We start from the raw sequence: 25,828 nt of genomic DNA on the forward strand, positions 1-25,828 counted from the left end.
GGGGCTCAGGAGGTTTTCGTGGAGACAAGATGAGATCTCGCGAGAATAACGTGTGGTCACATGACTAAGGAGACGGCGAACACTAGAGAGCGCAAAGAAGGCGGTGGCGGCCATATTGTGGAAGACACAGCGCCGGGAAGTAACCTGAGAACTGCCCGCTCCTGGTACGTGTGCGACTGGGGAGACTGTACATAGCATGCCCGGGGACAGCAGCCCTACCACAGTACACAGCCGTACCCCGTAATACACAGCCGCACCTCATATCACACTATAATGATACACAGCTGTACCTCATATCACACTATAATAATACACAGCCGTACCTCATATCACACTATAATAATACACAGCCGCACCTCATATCACACTATAATAATACACAGCCGTACCTCATATCACACTATAATAATACACAGCCGCACCTCATATCACACTATAATAATACACAGCCGCACCTCATATCACACTATAATAATACACAGCCGTACCTCATATCACACTATAATAATACACAGCCGTACCTCATATCACACTATAATAATACACAGCCGTACCCCATATCACACTATAATAATACACAGCCGTACCCCATATCACACTATAATAATACACAGCCGTACCTCATATCACACTATAATAATACACAGCCGCACCTCATATCACACTATAATAATACACAGCCGCACCTCATATCACACTATAATAATACACAGCCGTACCTCATATCACACTATAATAATACACAGCCGTACCTCATATCACACTATAATAATACACAGCCGTACCTCATATCACACTATAATAATACACAGCCGCACCTCATATCACACTATAATAACACACAGCCGCACCTCATATCACACTATAATAATACACAGCCGCACCTCATATCACACTGTAATAATACACAGCCGTACCTCATATCACACTATAATAATACACAGCCGCACCTCATATCACACTATAATAATACACAGCCGCACCTCATATCACACTATAATAATACACAGCCGTACCCCATATCACACTATAATAATACACAGCCGCACCTCATATCACACTATAATAATACACAGCCGTACCTCATATCACACTATAATAATACACAGCCGCACCTCATATCACACTATAATAATACACAGCCGTACCCCATATCACACTATAATAATACACAGCCGCACCTCATATCACACTATAATAATACACAGCCGCACCTCATATCACACTATAATAATACACAGCCGCACCTCATATCACACTATAATAATACACAGCCGTACCTCATATCACACTATAATAATGCACAGCCGCACCTCATATCACACTATAATAATACACAGCCGCACCTCATATCACACTATAATAATACACAGCCGTACCTCATATCACACTATAATAATACACAGCAGTACCCCATATCACACTATAATAATACACAGCCGTACCACATATCACACTATAATAATACACAGCCGCACCTCATATCACACTATAATAATACACAGCCGCACCTCATATCACACTGTAATAATACACAGCCGTACCTCATATCACACTATAATAATACACAGCCGCACCTCATATCACACTATAATAACACACAGCCGCTCCTCATATCACACTATAATAATACACAGCCGTACCCCATATCACACTATAATAATACACAGCCGCACCTCATATCACACTATAATAATACACAGCCGTACCTCATATCACACTATAATAATACACAGCCGTACCTCATATCACACTATAATAATACACAGCCGCACCTCATATCACACTATAATAATACACAGCCGCACCTCATATCACACTATAATAACACACAGCCGCTCCTCATATCACACTATAATAATACACAGCCGTACCCCATATCACACTATAATAATACACAGCCGCACCTCATATCACACTATAATAATACACAGCCGCACCTCATATCACACTATAATAACACACAGCCGTACCTCATATCACACTATAATAATACACAGCCGTACCCCATATCACACTATAATAATACACAGCCGCACCTCATATCACACTATAATAATACACAGCCGCACCTCATATCACACTGTAATAATACACAGCCGCACCTCATATCACACTATAATAATACACAGCCGCACCTCATATCACACTATAATAACACACAGCCGCTCCTCATATCACACTATAATAATACACAGCCGTACCCCATATCACACTATAATAATACACAGCCGCACCTCATATCACACTATAATAATACACAGCCGTACCTCATATCACACTATAATAATACACAGCCGTACCTCATATCACACTATAATAATACACAGCCGCACCTCATATCACACTATAATAATACACAGCCGCACCTCATATCACACTATAATAATACACAGCCGCACCTCATATCACACTATAATAATACACAGCCGTACCTCATATCACACTATAATAATACACAGCCGCACCTCATATCACACTATAATAATACAAAGCCGTACCTCATATCACACTATAATAATACACAGCCGCACCCCATATCACACTATAATAATACACAGCCGCACCTCATATCACACTATAATAATACACAGCCGCACCTCATATCACACTATAATAATACACAGCCGCACCTCATATCACACTATAATAATACACAGCCGTACCCCATATCACACTATAATAATACACAGCCGCACCTCATATCACACTATAATAATACACAGCCGCACCTCATATCACACTATAATAATACACAGCCGTACCACATATCACACTATAATAATACACAGCCGCACCTCATATCACACTATAATAATACACAGCCGTACCCCATATCACACTATAATAATACACAGCCGCACCTCATATCACACTATAATAATACACAGCCGCACCTCATATCACACTATAATAATACACAGCCGTACCACATATCACACTATAATAATACACAGCCGCACCTCATATCACACTATAATAATACACAGCCGCACCTCATATCACACTATAATAATACACAGCCGTACCCCATATCACACTATAATAATACACAGCCGCACCTCATATCACACTATAATAATACACAGCCGCACCTCATATCACACTATAATAATACACAGCCGTACCACATATCACACTATAATAATACACAGCCGCACCCCATATCACACTATAATAATACACAGCCGTACCACATATCACACTATAATAATACACAGCCGCACCTCATATCACACTATAATAATACACAGCCGCACCTCATATCACACTATAATAATACACAGCCGCACCTCATATCACACTGTAATAATACACAGCCGCACCTCATATCACACTATAATAATACACAGCCGCACCTCATATCACACTATAATAACACACAGCCGCTCCTCATATCACACTATAATAATACACAGCCGTACCCCATATCACACTATAATAATACACAGCCGCACCTCATATCACACTATAATAATACACAGCCGTACCTCATATCACACTATAATAATACACAGCCGTACCTCATATCACACTATAATAATACACAGCCGCACCTCATATCACACTATAATAATACACAGCCGCACCTCATATCACACTATAATAATACACAGCCGCACCTCATATCACACTATAATAATACACAGCCGTACCTCATATCACACTATAATAATACACAGCCGCACCTCATATCACACTATAATAATACAAAGCCGTACCTCATATCACACTATAATAATACACAGCCGCACCCCATATCACACTATAATAATACACAGCCGTACCTCATATCACACTATAATAATACACAGCCGCACCTCATATCACACTATAATAATACACAGCCGTACCCCATATCACACTATAATAATACACAGCCGCACCTCATATCACACTATAATAATACACAGCCGCACCTCATATCACACTATAATAATACACAGCCGTACCACATATCACACTATAATAATACACAGCCGCACCTCATATCACACTATAATAATACACAGCCGTACCCCATATCACACTATAATAATACACAGCCGTACCCCATATCACACTATAATAATACACAGCCGTACCTCATATCACACTATAATAATACACAGCCGTACCCCATATCACACTATAATAATACACAGCCGTACCCCATATCACACTATAATAATACACAGCCGTACCCCATATCACACTATAATAATACACAGCCGTACCTCATATCACACTATAATAATACACAGCCGCACCTCATATCACACTATAATAATACACAGCCGTACCTCATATCACACTATAATAATACACAGCCGTACCTCATATCACACTATAATAATACACAGCCGTACCTCATATCACACTATAATAATACACAGCCGTACCTCATATCACACTATAATAATACACAGCCGTACCCCATATCACACTATAATACACAGCCGTACCTCATATCACACTATAATAATACACAGCCGCACCTCATATCACACTATAATAATACACAGCCGTACCTCATATCACACTATAATAATACACAGCCGTACCCCATATCACACTATAATAATACACAGCCGTACCTCATATCACACTATAATAATACACAGCCGTACCTCATATCACACTATAATAATACACAGCCGTACCTCATATCACACTATAATAATACACAGCCGTACCTCATATCACACTATAATAATACACAGCCGTACCCCATATCACACTATAATAATACACAGCCGTACCTCATATCACACTATAATAATACACAGCCGTACCCCATATCACACTATAATAATACACAGCCGTACCTCATATCACACTATAATAATACACAGCCGCACCTCATATCACACTATAATAATACACAGCCGTACCCCATATCACACTATAATAATACACAGCCGTACCTCATATCACACTATAATAATACACAGCCGTACCTCATATCACACTATAATAATACACAGCCGTACCCCATATCACACTATAATAATACACAGCCGCACCTCATATCACACTATAATAATACACAGCCGTACCCCATATCACACTATAATAATACACAGCCGTACCTCATATCACACTATAATAATACACAGCCGCACCTCATATCACACTATAATGATACACAGCTGTACCTCATATCACACTATAATAATACACAGCCGTACCCCATATCACACTATAATAATACACAGCCGTACCTCATATCACACTATAATAATACACAGCCGCACCTCATATCACACTATAATAATACACAGCCGTACCTCATATCACACTATAATAATACACAGCCGCACCTCATATCACACTATAATAATACACAGCCGCACCTCATATCACACTATAATAATACACAGCCGCACCTCATATCACACTATAATAATACACAGCCGTACCCCATATCACACTATAATAATACACAGCCGTACCTCATATCACACTATAATAATACACAGCCGTACCTCATATCACACTATAATAATACACAGCTGTACCTCATATCACACTATAATAATACACAGCCGTACCCCATATCACACTATAATAATACACAGCCGTACCTCATATCACACTATAATAATACACAGCCGTACCTCATATCACACTATAATAATACACAGCCGTACCTCATATCACACTATAATAATACACAGCCGTACCCCATATCACACTATAATAATACACAGCCGTACCTCATATCACACTATAATAATACACAGCCGCACCTCATATCACACTATAATAATACACAGCCGCACCCCATATCACACTATAATAATACACAGCCGCACCTCATATCACACTATAATAATACACAGCCGCACCCCATATCACACTATAATAATACACAGCCGTACCCCATATCACACTATAATAATACACAGCCGCACCTCATATCACACTATAATAATACACAGCCGCACCTCATATCACACTATAATAATACACAGCCGCACCTCATATCACACTATAATAATACACAGCCGCACCTCATATCACACTATAATAATACACAGCCGCACCTCATATCACACTATAATAATACACAGCCGTACCTCATATCACACTATAATAATACACAGCCGTACCCCATATCACACTATAATAATACACAGCCGTACCTCATATCACACTATAATAATACACAGCCGCACCTCATATCACACTATAATAATACACAGCCGTACCTCATATCACACTATAATAATACACAGCCGCACCTCATATCACACTATAATAATACACAGCCGCACCTCATATCACACTATAATAATACACAGCCGCACCTCATATCACACTATAATAATACACAGCCGTACCCCATATCACACTATAATAATACACAGCCGTACCTCATATCACACTATAATAATACACAGCCGTACCTCATATCACACTATAATAATACACAGCTGTACCTCATATCACACTATAATAATACACAGCCGTACCCCATATCACACTATAATAATACACAGCCGCACCTCATATCACACTATAATAATACACAGCCGCACCTCATATCACACTATAATAATACACAGCCGCACCTCATATCACACTATAATAATACACAGCCGTACCCCATATCACACTATAATAATACACAGCCGTACCCCATATCACACTATAATAATGCACAGCCGCACCTCATATCACACTATAATAATACACAGCCGCACCTCATATCACACTATAATAATACACAGCCGTACCTCATATCACACTATAATAATACACAGCCGTACCCCATATCACACTATAATAATACACAGCCGTACCTCATATCACACTATAATAATACACAGCCGCACCTCATATCACACTATAATAATACACAGCCGCACCCCATATCACACTATAATAATACACAGCCGCACCTCATATCACACTATAATAATACACAGCCGCACCCCATATCACACTATAATAATACACAGCCGTACCCCATATCACACTATAATAATACACAGCCGCACCTCATATCACACTATAATAATACACAGCCGTACCTCATATCACACTATAATAATACACAGCCGCACCTCATATCACACTATAATAATACACAGCCGTACCTCATATCACACTATAATAATACACAGCCGCACCTCATATCACACTATAATAATACACAGCCGCACCTCATATCACACTATAATAATACACAGCCGTACCCCATATCACACTATAATAATACACAGCCGTACCTCATATCACACTATAATAATACAAAGCCGTACCTCATATCACACTATAATAATACACAGCCGCACCTCATATCACACTATAATAATACACAGCCGTACCCCATATCACACTATAATAATACACAGCCGTACCTCATATCACACTATAATAATACACAGCCGCACCTCATATCACACTATAATAATACACAGCCGCACCTCATATCACACTATAATAATACACAGCCGTACCTCATATCACACTATAATAATACACAGCCGTACCTCATATCACACTATAATAATACACAGCCGCACCTCATATCACACTATAATAATACACAGCCGTACCCCATATCACACTATAATAATACACAGCCGTACCCCATATCACACTATAATAATACACAGCCGTACCCCATATCACACTATAATAATACACAGCCGTACCTCATATCACACTATAATAATACACAGCCGTACCCCATATCACACTATAATAATACACAGCCGTACCCCATATCACACTATAATAATACACAGCCGTACCTCATATCACACTATAATAATACACAGCCGTACCTCATATCACACTATAATAATACACAGCCGTACCACATATCACACTATAATAATACACAGCCGCACCTCATATCACACTATAATAATACACAGCCGTACCTCATATCACACTATAATAATACACAGCCGTACCACATATCACACTATAATAATACACAGCCGCACCTCATATCACACTATAATAATACACAGCCGTACCCCATATCACACTATAATAATACACAGCCGTACCTCATATCACACTATAATAATACACAGCCGCACCTCATATCACACTATAATAATACACAGCCGCACCTCATATCACACTATAATAATACACAGCCGCACCTCATATCACACTATAATAATACACAGCCGTACCTCATATCACACTATAATAATACACAGCCGCACCTCATATCACACTATAATAATACACAGCCGTACCTCATATCACACTATAATAATACACAGCCGTACCTCATATCACACTATAATAATACACAGCCGTACCTCATATCACACTATAATAATACACAGCCGTACCTCATATCACACTATAATAATACACAGCCGCACCTCATATCACACTATAATAATACACAGCCGTACCTCATATCACACTATAATAATACACAGCCGTACCTCATATCACACTATAATAATACACAGCCGCACCTCATATCACACTATAATAATACACAGCCGCACCTCATATCACACTATAATAATACACAGCCGCACCTCATATCACACTATAATAATACACAGCCGCACCTCATATCACACTATAATAATACACAGCCGTACCTCATATCACACTATAATAATACACAGCCGCACCTCATATCACACTATAATAATACACAGCCGCACCTCATATCACACTATAATAATACACAGCCGTACCCCATATCACACTATAATAATACACAGCCGTACCCCATATCACACTATAATAATACACAGCCGTACCTCATATCACACTATAATAATACACAGCCGCACCTCATATCACACTATAATAATACACAGCCGTACCCCATATCACACTATAATAATACACAGCCGTACCCCATATCACACTATAATAATACACAGCCGCACCCCATATCACACTATAATAATACACAGCCGTACCTCATATCACACTATAATAATACACAGCCGTACCTCATATCACACTATAATAATACACAGCCGCACCTCATATCACACTATAATAATACACAGCCGTACCTCATATCACACTATAATAATACACAGCCGTACCTCATATCACACTATAATAATACACAGCCGTACCTCATATCACACTATAATAATACACAGCCGCACCTCATATCACACTATAATAATACACAGCCGTACCTCATATCACACTATAATAATACACAGCCGCACCCCATATCACACTGTAATAATACACAGCCGTACCCCATATCACACTATAATAATACACAGCCGTACCCCATATCACACTATAATAATACACAGCCGTACCCCATATCACACTATAATAATACACAGCCGTACCTCATATCACACTATAATAATACACAGCCGTACCCCATATCACACTATAATAATACACAGCCGTACCTCATATCACACTATAATAATACACAGCCGCACCTCATATCACACTATAATAATACACAGCCGTACCCCATATCACACTATAATAATACACAGCCGTACCCCATATCACACTATAATAATACACAGCCGCACCCCATATCACACTATAATAATACACAGCCGTACCTCATATCACACTATAATAATACACAGCCGTACCTCATATCACACTATAATAATACACAGCCGCACCTCATATCACACTATAATAATACACAGCCGTACCTCATATCACACTATAATAATACACAGCCGTACCTCATATCACACTATAATAATACACAGCCGTACCTCATATCACACTATAATAATACACAGCCGCACCTCATATCACACTATAATAATACACAGCCGTACCTCATATCACACTATAATAATACACAGCCGCACCCCATATCACACTGTAATAATACACAGCCGTACCCCATATCACACTATAATAATACACAGCCGTACCTCATATCACACTATAATAATACACAGCCGCACCCCATATCACACTGTAATAATACACAGCCGTACCTCATATCACACTATAATAATACACAGCCGTACCCCATATCACACTATAATAATACACAGCCGCATCTCATATCACACTATAATAATACACAGCCGTACCTCATATCACACTATAATAATACACAGCCGTACCTCATATCACACTATAATAATACACAGCCGCACCTCATATCACACTATAATAATACACAGCCGTACCTCATATCACACTATAATAATACACAGCCGTACCTCATATCACACTATAATAATACACAGCCGTACCTCATATCACACTATAATAATACACAGCCGCACCTCATATCACACTATAATAATACACAGCCGCACCTCATATCACACTATAATAATACACAGCCGTACCCCATATCACACTATAATAATACACAGCCGCACCTCATATCACACTATAATAATACACAGCCGTACCTCATATCACACTATAATAATACACAGCCGCACCTCATATCACACTATAATAATACACAGCCGTACCTCATATCACACTATAATAATACACAGCCGTACCTCATATCACACTATAATAATACACAGCCGTACCTCATATCACACTATAATAATACACAGCCGCACCTCATATCACACTATAATAATACACAGCCGTACCTCATATCACACTATAATAATACACAGCCGTACCTCATATCACACTATAATAATACACAGCCGCACCTCATATCACACTATAATAATACACAGCCGCACCTCATATCACACTATAATAATACACAGCCGCACCTCATATCACACTATAATAATACACAGCCGCACCTCATATCACACTATAATAATACACAGCCGTACCTCATATCACACTATAATAATACACAGCCGCACCTCATATCACACTATAATAATACACAGCCGCACCTCATATCACACTATAATAATACACAGCCGTACCCCATATCACACTATAATAATACACAGCCGTACCCCATATCACACTATAATAATACACAGCCGTACCTCATATCACACTATAATAATACACAGCCGCACCTCATATCACACTATAATAATACACAGCCGTACCCCATATCACACTATAATAATACACAGCCGTACCCCATATCACACTATAATAATACACAGCCGCACCCCATATCACACTATAATAATACACAGCCGTACCTCATATCACACTATAATAATACACAGCCGTACCTCATATCACACTATAATAATACACAGCCGCACCTCATATCACACTATAATAATACACAGCCGTACCTCATATCACACTATAATAATACACAGCCGTACCTCATATCACACTATAATAATACACAGCCGTACCTCATATCACACTATAATAATACACAGCCGCACCTCATATCACACTATAATAATACACAGCCGTACCTCATATCACACTGTAATAATACACAGCCGCACCCCATATCACACTGTAATAATACACAGCCGTACCCCATATCACACTGTAATAATACACAGCCGTACCTCATATCACACTATAATAATACACAGCCGCACCCCATATCACACTGTAATAATACACAGCCGTACCTCATATCACACTATAATAATACACAGCCGTACCCCATATCACACTATAATAATACACAGCCGCATCTCATATCACACTATAATAATACACAGCCGTACCTCATATCACACTATAATAATACACAGCCGTACCTCATATCACACTATAATAATACACAGCCGCACCTCATATCACACTATAATAATACACAGCCGTACCTCATATCACACTATAATAATACACAGCCGTACCTCATATCACACTATAATAATACACAGCCGTACCTCATATCACACTATAATAATACACAGCCGCACCTCATATCACACTATAATAATACACAGCCGCACCTCATATCACACTATAATAATACACAGCCGTACCCCATATCACACTATAATAATACACAGCCGCACCTCATATCACACTATAATAATACACAGCCGTACCTCATATCACACTATAATAATACACAGCCGCACCTCATATCACACTATAATAATACACAGCCGTACCCCATATCACACTATAATAATACACAGCCGTACCCCATATCACACTATAATAATACACAGCCGTACCCCATATCACACTATAATAATACACAGCCGCACCCCATATCACACTATAATAATACACAGCCGCACCTCATATCACACTATAATAATACACAGCCGCACCTCATATCACACTATAATAATACACAGCCGTACCTCATATCACACTATAATAATACACAGCCGTACCTCATATCACACTATAATAATACACAGCCGTACCTCATATCACACTATAATAATACACAGCCGTACCTCATATCACACTATAATAATACACAGCCGTACCCCATATCACACTATAATAATGCACAGCCGCACCTCATATCACACTATAATAATACACAGCCGTACCTCATATCACACTATAATAATACACAGCCGCACCTCATATCACACTATAATAATACACAGCCGTACCTCATATCACACTATAATAATACACAGCCGTACCTCATATCACACTATAATAATACACAGCCGTACCCCATATCACACTATAATAATACACAGCCGCACCTCATATCACACTATAATAATACACAGCCGCACCTCATATCACACTATAATAATACACAGCCGCACCTCATATCACACTATAATAATACACAGCCGTACCTCATATCACACTATAATAATACACAGCCGTACCTCATATCACACTATAATAATACACAGCCGTACCTCATATCACACTATAATAATACACAGCCGCACCTCATATCACACTATAATAATACACAGCCGCACCTCATATCACACTATAATAATACACAGCCGTACCTCATATCACACTATAATAATACACAGCCGCACCCCATATCACACTATAATAATACACAGCCGTACCTCATATCACACTATAATAATACACAGCCGTACCTCATATCACACTATAATAATACACAGCCGCACCTCATATCACACTATAATAATACACAGCCGTACCCCATATCACACTATAATAATACACAGCCGTACCCCATATCACACTATAATAATACACAGCCGTACCTCATATCACACTATAATAATACACAGCCGTACCTCATATCACACTATAATAATACACAGCCGCACCCCATATCACACTATAATAATACACAGCCGTACCTCATATCACACTATAATAATACACAGCCGTACCCCATATCACACTATAATAATACACAGCCGTACCCCATATCACACTATAATAATACACAGCCGCACCTCATATCACACTATAATAATACACAGCCGCACCCCATATCACACTGTAATAATACACAGCCATACCTCATATCACACTATAATAATACACAGCCGTACCCCATATCACACTATAATAATACACAGCCGCATCTCATATCACACTATAATAATACACAGCCGTACCTCATATCACACTATAATAATACACAGCCGTACCTCATATCACACTATAATAATACACAGCCGCACCTCATATCACACTATAATAATACACAGCCGTACCTCATATCACACTATAATAATACACAGCCGTACCTCATATCACACTATAATAATACACAGCCGTACCTCATATCACACTATAATAATACACAGCCGCACCTCATATCACACTATAATAATACACAGCCGCACCTCATATCACACTATAATAATACACAGCCGTACCCCATATCACACTATAATAATACACAGCCGCACCTCATATCACACTATAATAATACACAGCCGTACCTCATATCACACTATAATAATACACAGCCGCACCTCATATCACACTATAATAATACACAGCCGTACCCCATATCACACTATAATAATACACAGCCGTACCCCATATCACACTATAATAATACACAGCCGTACCCCATATCACACTATAATAATACACAGCCGCACCCCATATCACACTATAATAATACACAGCCGCACCTCATATCACACTATAATAATACACAGCCGCACCTCATATCACACTATAATAATACACAGCCGTACCTCATATCACACTATAATAATACACAGCCGTACCTCATATCACACTATAATAATACACAGCCGTACCTCATATCACACTATAATAATACACAGCCGTACCTCATATCACACTATAATAATACACAGCCGTACCCCATATCACACTATAATAATGCACAGCCGCACCTCATATCACACTATAATAATACACAGCCGTACCTCATATCACACTATAATAATACACAGCCGCACCTCATATCACACTATAATAATACACAGCCGTACCTCATATCACACTATAATAATACACAGCCGTACCTCATATCACACTATAATAATACACAGCCGTACCCCATATCACACTATAATAATACACAGCCGCACCTCATATCACACTATAATAATACACAGCCGCACCTCATATCACACTATAATAATACACAGCCGCACCTCATATCACACTATAATAATACACAGCCGTACCTCATATCACACTATAATAATACACAGCCGTACCTCATATCACACTATAATAATACACAGCCGTACCTCATATCACACTATAATAATGCACAGCCGCACCTCATATCACACTATAATAATACACAGCCGCACCTCATATCACACTATAATAATACACAGCCGTACCTCATATCACACTATAATAATACACAGCCGCACCCCATATCACACTATAATAATACACAGCCGTACCTCATATCACACTTTAATAATACACAGCCGTACCTCATATCACACTATAATAATACACAGCCGCACCTCATATCACACTATAATAATACACAGCCGTACCCCATATCACACTATAATAATACACAGCCGTACCCCATATCACACTATAATAATACACAGCCGTACCTCATATCACACTATAATAATACACAGCCGTACCTCATATCACACTATAATAATACACAGCCGCACCCCATATCACACTATAATAATACACAGCCGTACCTCATATCACACTATAATAATACACAGCCGTACCCCATATCACACTATAATAATACACAGCCGTACCCCATATCACACTATAATAATACACAGCCGCACCTCATATCACACTATAATAATACACAGCCGTACCTCATATCACACTATAATAATACACAGCCGTACCTCATATCACACTATAATAATACACAGCCGCACCTCATATCACACTATAATAATACACAGCCGTACCCCATATCAGACTATAATAATACACAGCCGCACCTCATATCACACTATAATAATACACAGCCGCACCTCATATCACACTATAATAATACACAGCCGTACCTCATATCACACTATAATAATACACAGCCGCACCTCATATCACACTATAATAATACACAGCCGCACCTCATATCACACTATAATAATACACAGCCGTACCTCATATCACACTATAATAATACACAGCCGTACCCCATATCACACTATAATAATACACAGCCGCACCTCATATCACACTATAATAATACACAGCCGTACCCCATATCACACTATAATAATACACAGCCGCACCCCATATCACACTATAATAATACACAGCCGCACCTCATATCACACTATAATAATACACAGCCGTACCTCATATCACACTATAATAATACACAGCCGTACCCCATATCACACTATAATAATACACAGCCGTACCCCATATCACACTATAATAATACACAGCCGTACCCCATATCACACTATAATAATACACAGCCGTACCTCATATCACACTATAATATACACAGCCGTACCTCATATCACACTATAATAATACACAGCCGTACCTCATATCACACTATAATAATACACAGCCGCACCCCATATCACACTATAATAATACACAGCCGCACCCCATATCACACTATAATAATACACAGCCGTACCTCATATCACACTATAATAATACACAGCCGTACCTCATATCACACTATAATAATACACAGCCGTACCTCATATCACACTATAATAATACACAGCCGTACCTCATATCACACTATAATAATACACAGCCGTACCCCATATCACACTATAATAATACACAGCCGCACCTCATATCACACTATAATAATACACAGCCGCACCCCATATCACACTATAATAATACACAGCCGTACCTCATATCACACTATAATAATACACAGCCGTACCTCATATCACACTATAATAATACACAGCCGTACCCCATATCACACTATAATAATACACAGCCGCACCTCATATCACACTATAATAATACACAGCCGTACCTCATATCACACTATAATAATACACAGCCGCACCCCATATCACACTATAATAATACACAGCCGTACCTCATATCACACTATAATAATACACAGCCGTACCTCATATCACACTATAATAATACACAGCCGTACCCCATATCACACTATAATAATACACAGCCGCACCTCATATCACACTATAATAATACACAGCCGTACCCCATATCACACTATAATAATACACAGCCGCACCTCATATCACACTATAATAATACACAGCCGCACCTCATATCACACTATAATAATACACAGCCGTACCTCATATCACACTATAATAATACACAGCCGTACCTCATATCACACTATAATAATACACAGCCGCACCCCATATCACACTATAATAATACACAGCCGTACCTCATATCACACTATAATAATACACAGCCGTACCTCATATCACACTATAATAATACACAGCCGTACCACATATCACACTATAATAATACACAGCCGTACCTCATATCACACTATAATAATACACAGCCGTACCTCATATCACACTATAATAATACACAGCCGTACCCCATATCACACTATAATAATACACAGCCGTACCTCATATCACACTATAATAATACACAGCCGTACCTCATATCACACTATAATAATACACAGCCGTACCACATATCACACTATAATAATACACAGCCGTACCTCATATCACACTATAATAATACACAGCCGTACCCCATATCACACTATAATAATACACAGCCGTACCTCATATCACACTATAATAATACACAGCCGTACCTCATATCACACTATAATAATACACAGCCGTACCTCATATCACACTATAATAATACACAGCCGCACCCCATATCACACTATAATAATACACAGCCGTACCCCATATCACACTATAATAATACACAGCCGTACCTCATATCACACTATAATAATACACAGCCGTACCTCATATCACACTATAATAATACACAGCCGTACCTCATATCACACTATAATAATACACAGCCGTACCCCATATCACACTATAATAATACACAGCCGCACCTCATATCACACTATAATAATACACAGCCGTACCCCATATCACACTATAATAATACACAGCCGTACCTCATATCACACTATAATAATACACAGCCGTACCACATATCACACTATAATAATACACAGCCGTACCTCATATCACACTATAATAATACACAGCCGTACCTCATATCACACTATAATAATACACAGCCGTACCTCATATCACACTATAATAATACACAGCCGCACCTCATATCACACTATAATAATACACAGCCGTACCTCATATCACACTATAATAATACACAGCCGTACCTCATATCACACTATAATAATACACAGCCGTACCTCATATCACACTATAATAATACACAGCCGTACCTCATATCACACTATAATAATACACAGCCGCACCTCATATCACACTATAATAATACACAGCCGTACCCCATATCACACTATAATAATACACAGCCGTACCTCATATCACACTATAATAATACCCAGCCGTACCTCATATCACACTATAATAATACACAGCCGTACCTCATATCACACTATAATAATACACAGCCGTACCTCATATCACACTATAATAATACCCAGCCGTACCTCATATCACACTATAATAATACACAGCCGTACCTCATATCACACTATAATAATACACAGCCGTACCTCATATCACACTATAATAATACACAGCCGCACCTCATATCACACTATAATAATACACAGCCGTACCTCATATCACACTATAATACACAGCCGTACCCCATATCACACTATAATAATACACAGCCGTACCTCATATCACACTATAATAATACACAGCCGTACCCCATATCACACTATAATAATGCACAGCCGCACCTCATATCACACTATAATAATACACAGCCGTACCTCATATCACACTATAATAATACACAGCCGTACCTCATATCACACTATAATAATACACAGCCGTACCTCATATCACACTATAATAATACACAGCCGTACCCCATATCACACTATAATAATACACAGCCGTACCACATATCACACTATAATAATACACAGCCGTACCCCATATCACACTATAATAATACACAGCCGTACCCCATATCACACTATAATAATACACAGCCGTACCCCATATCACACTATAATAATACACAGCCGTACCCCATATCACACTATAATAATACACAGCCGCACCTCATATCACACTATAATAATACACAGCCGTACCTCATATCACACTATAATAATACACAGCCGTACCTCATATCACACTATAATAATACACAGCCGTACCCCATATCACACTATAATAATACACAGCCGTACCTCATATCACACTATAATAATACACAGCCGTACCTCATATCACACTATAATAATACACAGCCGCACCTCATATCACACTATAATAATACACAGCCGCACCTCATATCACACTATAATAATACACAGCCGCACCTCATATCACACTATAATAATACACAGCCGCACCTCATATCACACTATAATAATACACAGCCGCACCCCATATCACACTATAATAATACACAGCCGTACCTCATATCACACTATAATAATACACAGCCGTACCCCATATCACACTATAATAATACACAGCCGTACCTCATATCACACTATAATAATACACAGCCGTACCTCATATCACACTATAATAATACACAGCTGTACCTCATATCACACTATAATAATACACAGCCGTACCCCATATCACACTATAATAATACACAGCCGTACCCCATATCACACTATAATAATACACAGCCGCACCCCATATCACACTATAATAATACACAGCCGCACCTCATATCACACTATAATAATACACAGCAGCACCTCATATCACACTATAATAATACACAGCCGCACCCCATATCACACTATAATAATACACAGCCGCACCTCATATCACACTATAATAATACACAGCCGCACCTCATATCACACTATAATAATACACAGCCGCACCTCATATCACACTATAATAATACACAGCCGTACCCCATATCACACTATAATAATACACAGCCGTACCTCATATCACACTATAATAATACACAGCCGTACCTCATATCACACTATAATAATACACAGCTGTACCTCATATCACACTATAATAATACACAGCCGTACCCCATATCACACTATAATAATACACAGCCGTACCCCATATCACACTATAATAATACACAGCCGTACCTCATATCACACTATAATAATACACAGCCGTACCTCATATCACACTATAATAATACACAGCCGTACCCCATATCACACTATAATAATACACAGCCGCACCTCATATCACACTATAATAATACACAGCCGCACCTCATATCACACTATAATAATACAAAGCCGTACCTCATATCACACTATAATAATACACAGCCGCACCCCATATCACACTATAATAATACACAGCCGTACCTCATATCACACTATAATAATACACAGCCGCACCTCATATCACACTATAATAATACACAGCCGTACCTCATATCACACTATAATAATACACAGCCGCACCTCATATCACACTATAATAATACAGTGATGCAGGAGATCTCACTACTACATTTATTGGCATATTTACCATTCAGGATACTGGGAAAGCGGGGTGTGAACCCCATGTGATCTATAATGGCCGCCATGATGGTTGTCTTCCAGCTTTCCCAGGAATAAGTTCGTGCTTCTGACCATTGAGGGACATTGTCTGGTGATCCTTGTGTCGGGGCTCGTGTATAATGTAGACAGATTGTGGGTGTCTGGGGGAAGTCGGGGGGACCCGGGGCGGCCCCTGCGGACCATTCATCTGATTTACTTTGTTTTAGTGGCAAAAAACGCAGCGGTGGAAAGATGACGGTGTGCGCCATGTTCGGCTGTAAGAATCGCAGGCACAAGGGATGCGGAAAACATTTCTTCAGGTAATCGCGGCACTGGGTATTATAGAATCGGGATTGCAGGATTTATTCCTCACCATTTTCAAGATCTCTACTGGCTGTCAGTGAATAGCAACATTCTTGTTTACATGCAGAGGCTGCTGATCCCTTCCTGACCTTAAATTTCTCACAGCAGAGGGTTTGTTACAAATAATCCTCTATGATCGTTCCTATTGGTTGCTTTTTGCGGTTCCGATCATTTTATCCGCAGGTCTATATCCGCATAACGATAAAGGGACATGTGGGAAACCGATTTTCATTGGATGGGACTGAACGTTATTTATTACTGTAGCCATAATGATTAATAATTGTGAAGTCACTCGGATCGATAATCTTTACACCCGTGGCAGCGTGACACGTGGTTGATCATGTGACCCTTCGTCTATCATGCGATAAGTCCCCTTATTGTGGTGATTTCCAGCCTGAAGCTCCACAGCTGTTCCAAAACTGTGTGCCAGTGCATGCTGGGTGTTGTAGTTTTGAATCAGTTGGAGACCACTGCTCAATAGGGGGGTTTAATGGGTGGGGATCCACTGCCTGCTGTTTTAGTGGTAGCCATCAGATGTCTGGGCCGCCGCCTGGTATCCTACAACGCAGTCAATGGTGATGGCTTTTCAGCCTCTGGATGGAAGTACGAATGTTCCCATTCACTGACAGCAAACAGAGATCATGAGGATGGTGGACAATTTAAATGGTGTAGAAAGTTTCAGGATACGAAGTGGGTGACATTCTTTTTCTTTAATTTAAATGGGGGTAACATGTTTTGTTGCTCCCGGAAACCAATGAGGCGCTAGGGTTTTCTGTTATTGCCTCGTTACCCTTATAAGAAGGATTGTACAATGAAGACCCCCCCCTTAACACTAATGTACGCCCAAAACTGTGAATTATGACGTTAAAACCGTGGTTTTTCAATCTGCAGGTTCCCCATGAAAGACCCAGAACGTCTCTCCAGGTGGATCGAAGCCGCCCAGAGAGATGACTGGAATCCCTCCATTCACAGCAAAATCTGCAGCGACCACTTCACAGAGAAACATTACATGATACGTCCAGGTGCTGCTTGTCCTTACCTGCGTATGGACGCTGTGCCCACTCCCCTCTACCCCGCCCAACGAAAGAAAAAGACTAAAAAGAGAAAATATACCAGGAGGACGACGAGAAAAACGGCAGAATCTGAGGAAATAAAGGCAGAGGATACGGCCCAGGAGACCCCCAGCGAGACCGGTGCGAGCGGCAGCGCGGGGGAGGAAAAAGAAACACAGAGTGACGCACAAGCGGAGAAAAGACATGGCGAAGAGGAGGAAACACATAAGATGGAGGAGGGAGAACAGGGCCGGATTCTGGCAGCGGAAATACAGGGTGTGAAGAGTGGGGATGGAAAACGGGGTGAGAAGCAGGCAGTGGAGGGGTCGGCGGTGGAGGAGCAGGCGGTGGAGGAGGAGCCGGCGGAGGAGGAGCCGGCGGAGGAGGAGCCGGCGGAGGAGGAGCCGGCGGAGGAGGGGCAGGCGGAGGAGGAGCAGGCGGTGGAAGGGCAGATTGGGAAGCAGGCGGTGGAAGGGCAGATTGGGAAGCAGGCGGTGGAAGGGCAGGTTGGGCAGCAGGCGGTGGAAGGGCAGGTTGGGCAGCAGGCGGTGGAAGGGCAGGTTGAGCAGCAGGCGGTGGAAGGGCAGGTTGGGCAGCAGGCGGTGGAAGGGCAGGTTGGGCAGCAGGCGGTGAAAGGGCAGGCTGAAGGGCAGGTTGGGCAGCAGGCGGTGGAAGGGCAGGTTGAGCAGCAGGCGGTGGAAGGGCAGGTTGAGCAGCAGGCGGTGGAAGGGCAGGTTGAGCAGCAGGCGGTGGAAGGGCAGGTTGGAAAGCAGGCGGTGGAAGGGCAGGTTGGGCAGCAGGCGGTGGAAGGGCAGGTTGAGCAGCAGGCGGTGGAAGGGCAGGTTGGGAAGCAGGCGGTTGCATCGCAGGGAGAGAAGAACGAGGAGGAAACGCTGTGCAGGCCAATGGTGGAGACGCGGAGTGGGGAGGAAACACAGGTGGAAGGGCAGGGTGAGAAGATGGAGGTGGAAGGGCAGGGTGAGCAGCAGGCGGTAGAAACTCGGGATGAAAATATGGAATCACAAACCCAGAGTGATCAGCAGGAGGGCGAGAGGGTGACCACTAAACAACCCGCTAATAGGCAAAACGTGGCGGCACGGGGCAAGAAGAAGGGGGCAGGAGGAGAACCGATTGAAAGTCGTTTCCCAGACATGACCATTGTAGTGAAAGTTCCACCCAGACCTCCATGTGCGAACGTGTCCGATTACATTCCTGTTGACCACGCTTACTCCGCTATGTCCGCCGACAAGGAGAACGACGTTCCCGCCCCTGTCGCCGTCCCAAAAGTCGTTAAATTTAGGAGAAAGATCAAAGCCTTACAGAAGCAGGTCCTGCGTCAAGGCGTCAAGATCAAGAACCTGAAGAAGACGCTGGTTGATTTACGGAAGAACAACATGATGGAGAGAGATCCGGAGCAGGTGATCGCGGAGCACTGCAGCGGCCTCACTCAGCTCCTGTTCACACAGCAGATGAAAAACGGCTACGGGCGGCACAGCGTCACCCAGTACTGCAGCCTCATGAAGGAGTTCGCTTTGAACCTGTATTACGCCTCCCCAAAGGCCTACAAATTCTGCCGCCTGTTTCTGTCTCTTCCGCACCCTGTATCATTGCGGCACTGGAAAGCAGCCAACGAGGGGACCCTGGGCCCCTCAGCAGGGGGAGCTGTGCATGGAGAACATGCACCAGGGGTATCTGCGTGTGAGGGACCTTTACTGGATGCCCCCATGCTGGAAGTAGCTCTGCAAGAACCATCAGGTCAAGAGGGGCATTTGCCAGAGGTCCCAATGGAGGAGGAACATTTGTTGGTGACTCCAATGCAGGAGAGACATTTGCCGGTAATTTCAATGCAGGAGGAACATTTGCTGGTTGCTTCAATGCAGGGGGGACATTTGCCGGTAATTTCAATGCAGGGGGGACATTTGCTGGTGACTCCAATGCAGGGGGGACATTTGCAGGAAACATCTGTGCATGAAGGGCAGCAGGAATAAACACAGGAATGAGCGTGGCTCTGTAAATGAGACTGCTGCGCTGTCCTCTCTACTTGTTTAAATGAGATCCATCAAGAATATTCTATAAAAGCCACTTTACTGCACACAAAATCCGTTAAGGGTTGTCATAGTGTGGCTGCAAATTGCCATTCTACTCCAATGTTTATAATCTAGCTTCCTTCGTAGTGCTAGTTGTGATATGGACACTGATTTGGAACAACACAATGACCTGATGGTCTGAATTGCCAGAACTTGTGACAGGAAGGGTAGTCATAGGGACACCAGAACAGGATTCTCCAGCAAAGGGTTTTTTTTCTGCCTCGTGATGGTGTTCTCATTTCTTCAATGTAAACTGAAGTTTCAGGGTGCCATCAGGGGTGTCTATCCTCACAGAGGCCTCAGGATAGCCGTATCGTCCCTGCACAGGTGACGAGTCTCCTTTAAGAACGTGTTAAATCTTTTCCTTTCATCTGGTTTCATTTACAGTCGAACTGAACGGAATCGCTGTCGGCTCCAGTAAGTGCCGTGTGTCATAATCTCACCGGACCTATTGCAGGATCTGCTCTGGGCCGTAGGTTCTCGTTCTGGAGCAGCATTTCTGTTCCAATCTGTTGTTTCCTATGCAAATAAACAGTCCAGAGACTTGCACTGTGTTAGCTGACTGATGCAATAGTGTGTTTGTGGTGTGACCCTCATTACCGGGATCCCCCACCAGTGGCTCTCGGGGGCCCCGCATTGTCATCGTGTTACTAAAACAGAAAGGCATCACAGGCAGTTTATGGGACAGGATCGTATACAATGTATTTATAGCAGCCAGGTTAGCGCCTAGGATATTGCTGCCGGCATAAACTTTTTGGGTTGTTTTCTATTAACCCTTTCAGGACCAAGCTCATTTTGGCCTTCAGGACCAGCCCCGTTTTTTTCAAATCCGACGTGTCATTTTATGTGGTGTTAACTCTGGAATGCTTTTACCTATCCAAACGATTCTGAGATTTTCTCCTGACATATTGTACTTTATGTTAGTGGAAAAATGTGGTCAATAAATTCATTGCTTATTTGTGAAAAACACCAAAATTGAAAGAAAATTTGCAAAAATTTATGTTTTTCCAAATTTTAAATGTATCTTCTTGTAAAACAGATAATAATACCACACAAAATAGTCACTAGTTCACAGTTCCCATATGTCTACTTTATGTTGGCATCATTTTTTGAACGTCCTTTTATTTTTCTAGGACGTTACAAGGCTTAGAACTTTAGCAGCGATTTCTCACATTTTCAAGAAAATTTCAAAAGTCTATTTTTTCAAGGACCAGTTCATTTCTGAGGTGGCTTTGATGGTCTTATGTACTAGATAGACCCCATAAATCACCCCATTTTATAAACTGCCGAAATTCATATGTAATTAATTTTTTCCTGTAACACAGAAAGTTTTACCAGAGAAACGCAATCAATATTTATTGCCCAGATTCTGCAGTTTTTAGAAATAACCAACATGTGGCCCTAGTGTGTTACTGGACTCAAGCACCGGCCTCCGAAGCAATGGAGCACCCAGTGGATTTTGGGGCCTCCTTTTTTTTAGAATATATTTTAGGCACCATGTCCGGTTTGAAGAGGTCTTGTGGTACCAAAACAGTGGAAACCCCCCAAAAGTGACACCGTTTTGGAGACTACACCCCTCAAGGAATTTATCTAGGGGTATAGTTATCATCTTGACCCCACAGGTCTTTTGCTATATTTATTGCAGTTTGTCTGTGAAAATGAAAATCTACTTTTTTTCAGAAAAAAATATAATTTTTTACAAGGAATAAAGAATAAAAAGCACCCCAAAACGTGTAAAGCAGTTTCTCCCGAATACGGCAATACCCCATATGTGGTAATAAACTGCTGTTTGGACCTACGGCAGAGCTCAGAAGGGAAAGAGCGCAATTTGGATTTTGGAGAGCAGATTTTGCTGGATTGGTTTTCAGTGCCATGTCGCGTTTGCAACGCCCTGGAGGGACCAAAACAGTGGAAACTCCCAAAAGTGACCCCATTTTAGAAACTACACCCCTCAAGGAGTTTTTCTAGGGGTAAAGTTAGCATTTTGACCCCACAGTTTTTTTTGCTGAATTTAGTCGAATTAGACTGTGAAAAGGAAAATCTATGTTTTTTCAGAAAAAAAGTAGAAATGTTTTATTTTTACTATTTATAAAGGAGAAAAAGCACCCCAAAATTTGTAAAGCAATTTCTCCTGATTATGGCTATACGCCATATGTGGTAATAAACTGCTGCTTGGACCCGCAGAGGGGCTCAGAAGGGAAGGAGCGCCATTTGGATTTTATGGCTCAAATTCAGATGGAATAGTTTTTGGGTGTCATGTCGCATTTGCAAAGCCCCAGAGATACCAAAATAGTGGAAAGCCCCAAAACTGACCCCATTTGGGAAACTACACCCCTTAAGGAATCCATATAGGGGTATAGTGAGCATTTAGACCCCAAAGGTCTTTTGCAGTATTTATTAGAATTAGGCCGTGAAAATGAATATCAACA

The 25,828-nt window shown here is 40.8% G+C and overlaps 1 protein-coding gene across 1 annotated transcript; it reads left to right on the plus strand.

The window, feature by feature from the left end:
* LOC142661706 (uncharacterized) lies at nt 1–23,945 on the plus strand. Its single transcript, XM_075839176.1, has 3 exons — nt 1–164; nt 20,125–20,217; nt 21,152–23,945. Exons 1-3 carry the CDS (start codon nt 61–63, stop codon nt 23,298–23,300), a joined length of 2,346 nt encoding a protein of 781 aa, XP_075695291.1. The 5' UTR covers nt 1–60; the 3' UTR covers nt 23,301–23,945.
* The last annotated feature ends 1,883 nt before the right edge of the window (nt 23,946–25,828 follow it).

This window comes from Rhinoderma darwinii, chromosome 10 (assembly GCF_050947455.1).
Source record: "Rhinoderma darwinii isolate aRhiDar2 chromosome 10, aRhiDar2.hap1, whole genome shotgun sequence".
NCBI lineage: Eukaryota > Metazoa > Chordata > Amphibia > Anura > Rhinodermatidae > Rhinoderma > Rhinoderma darwinii.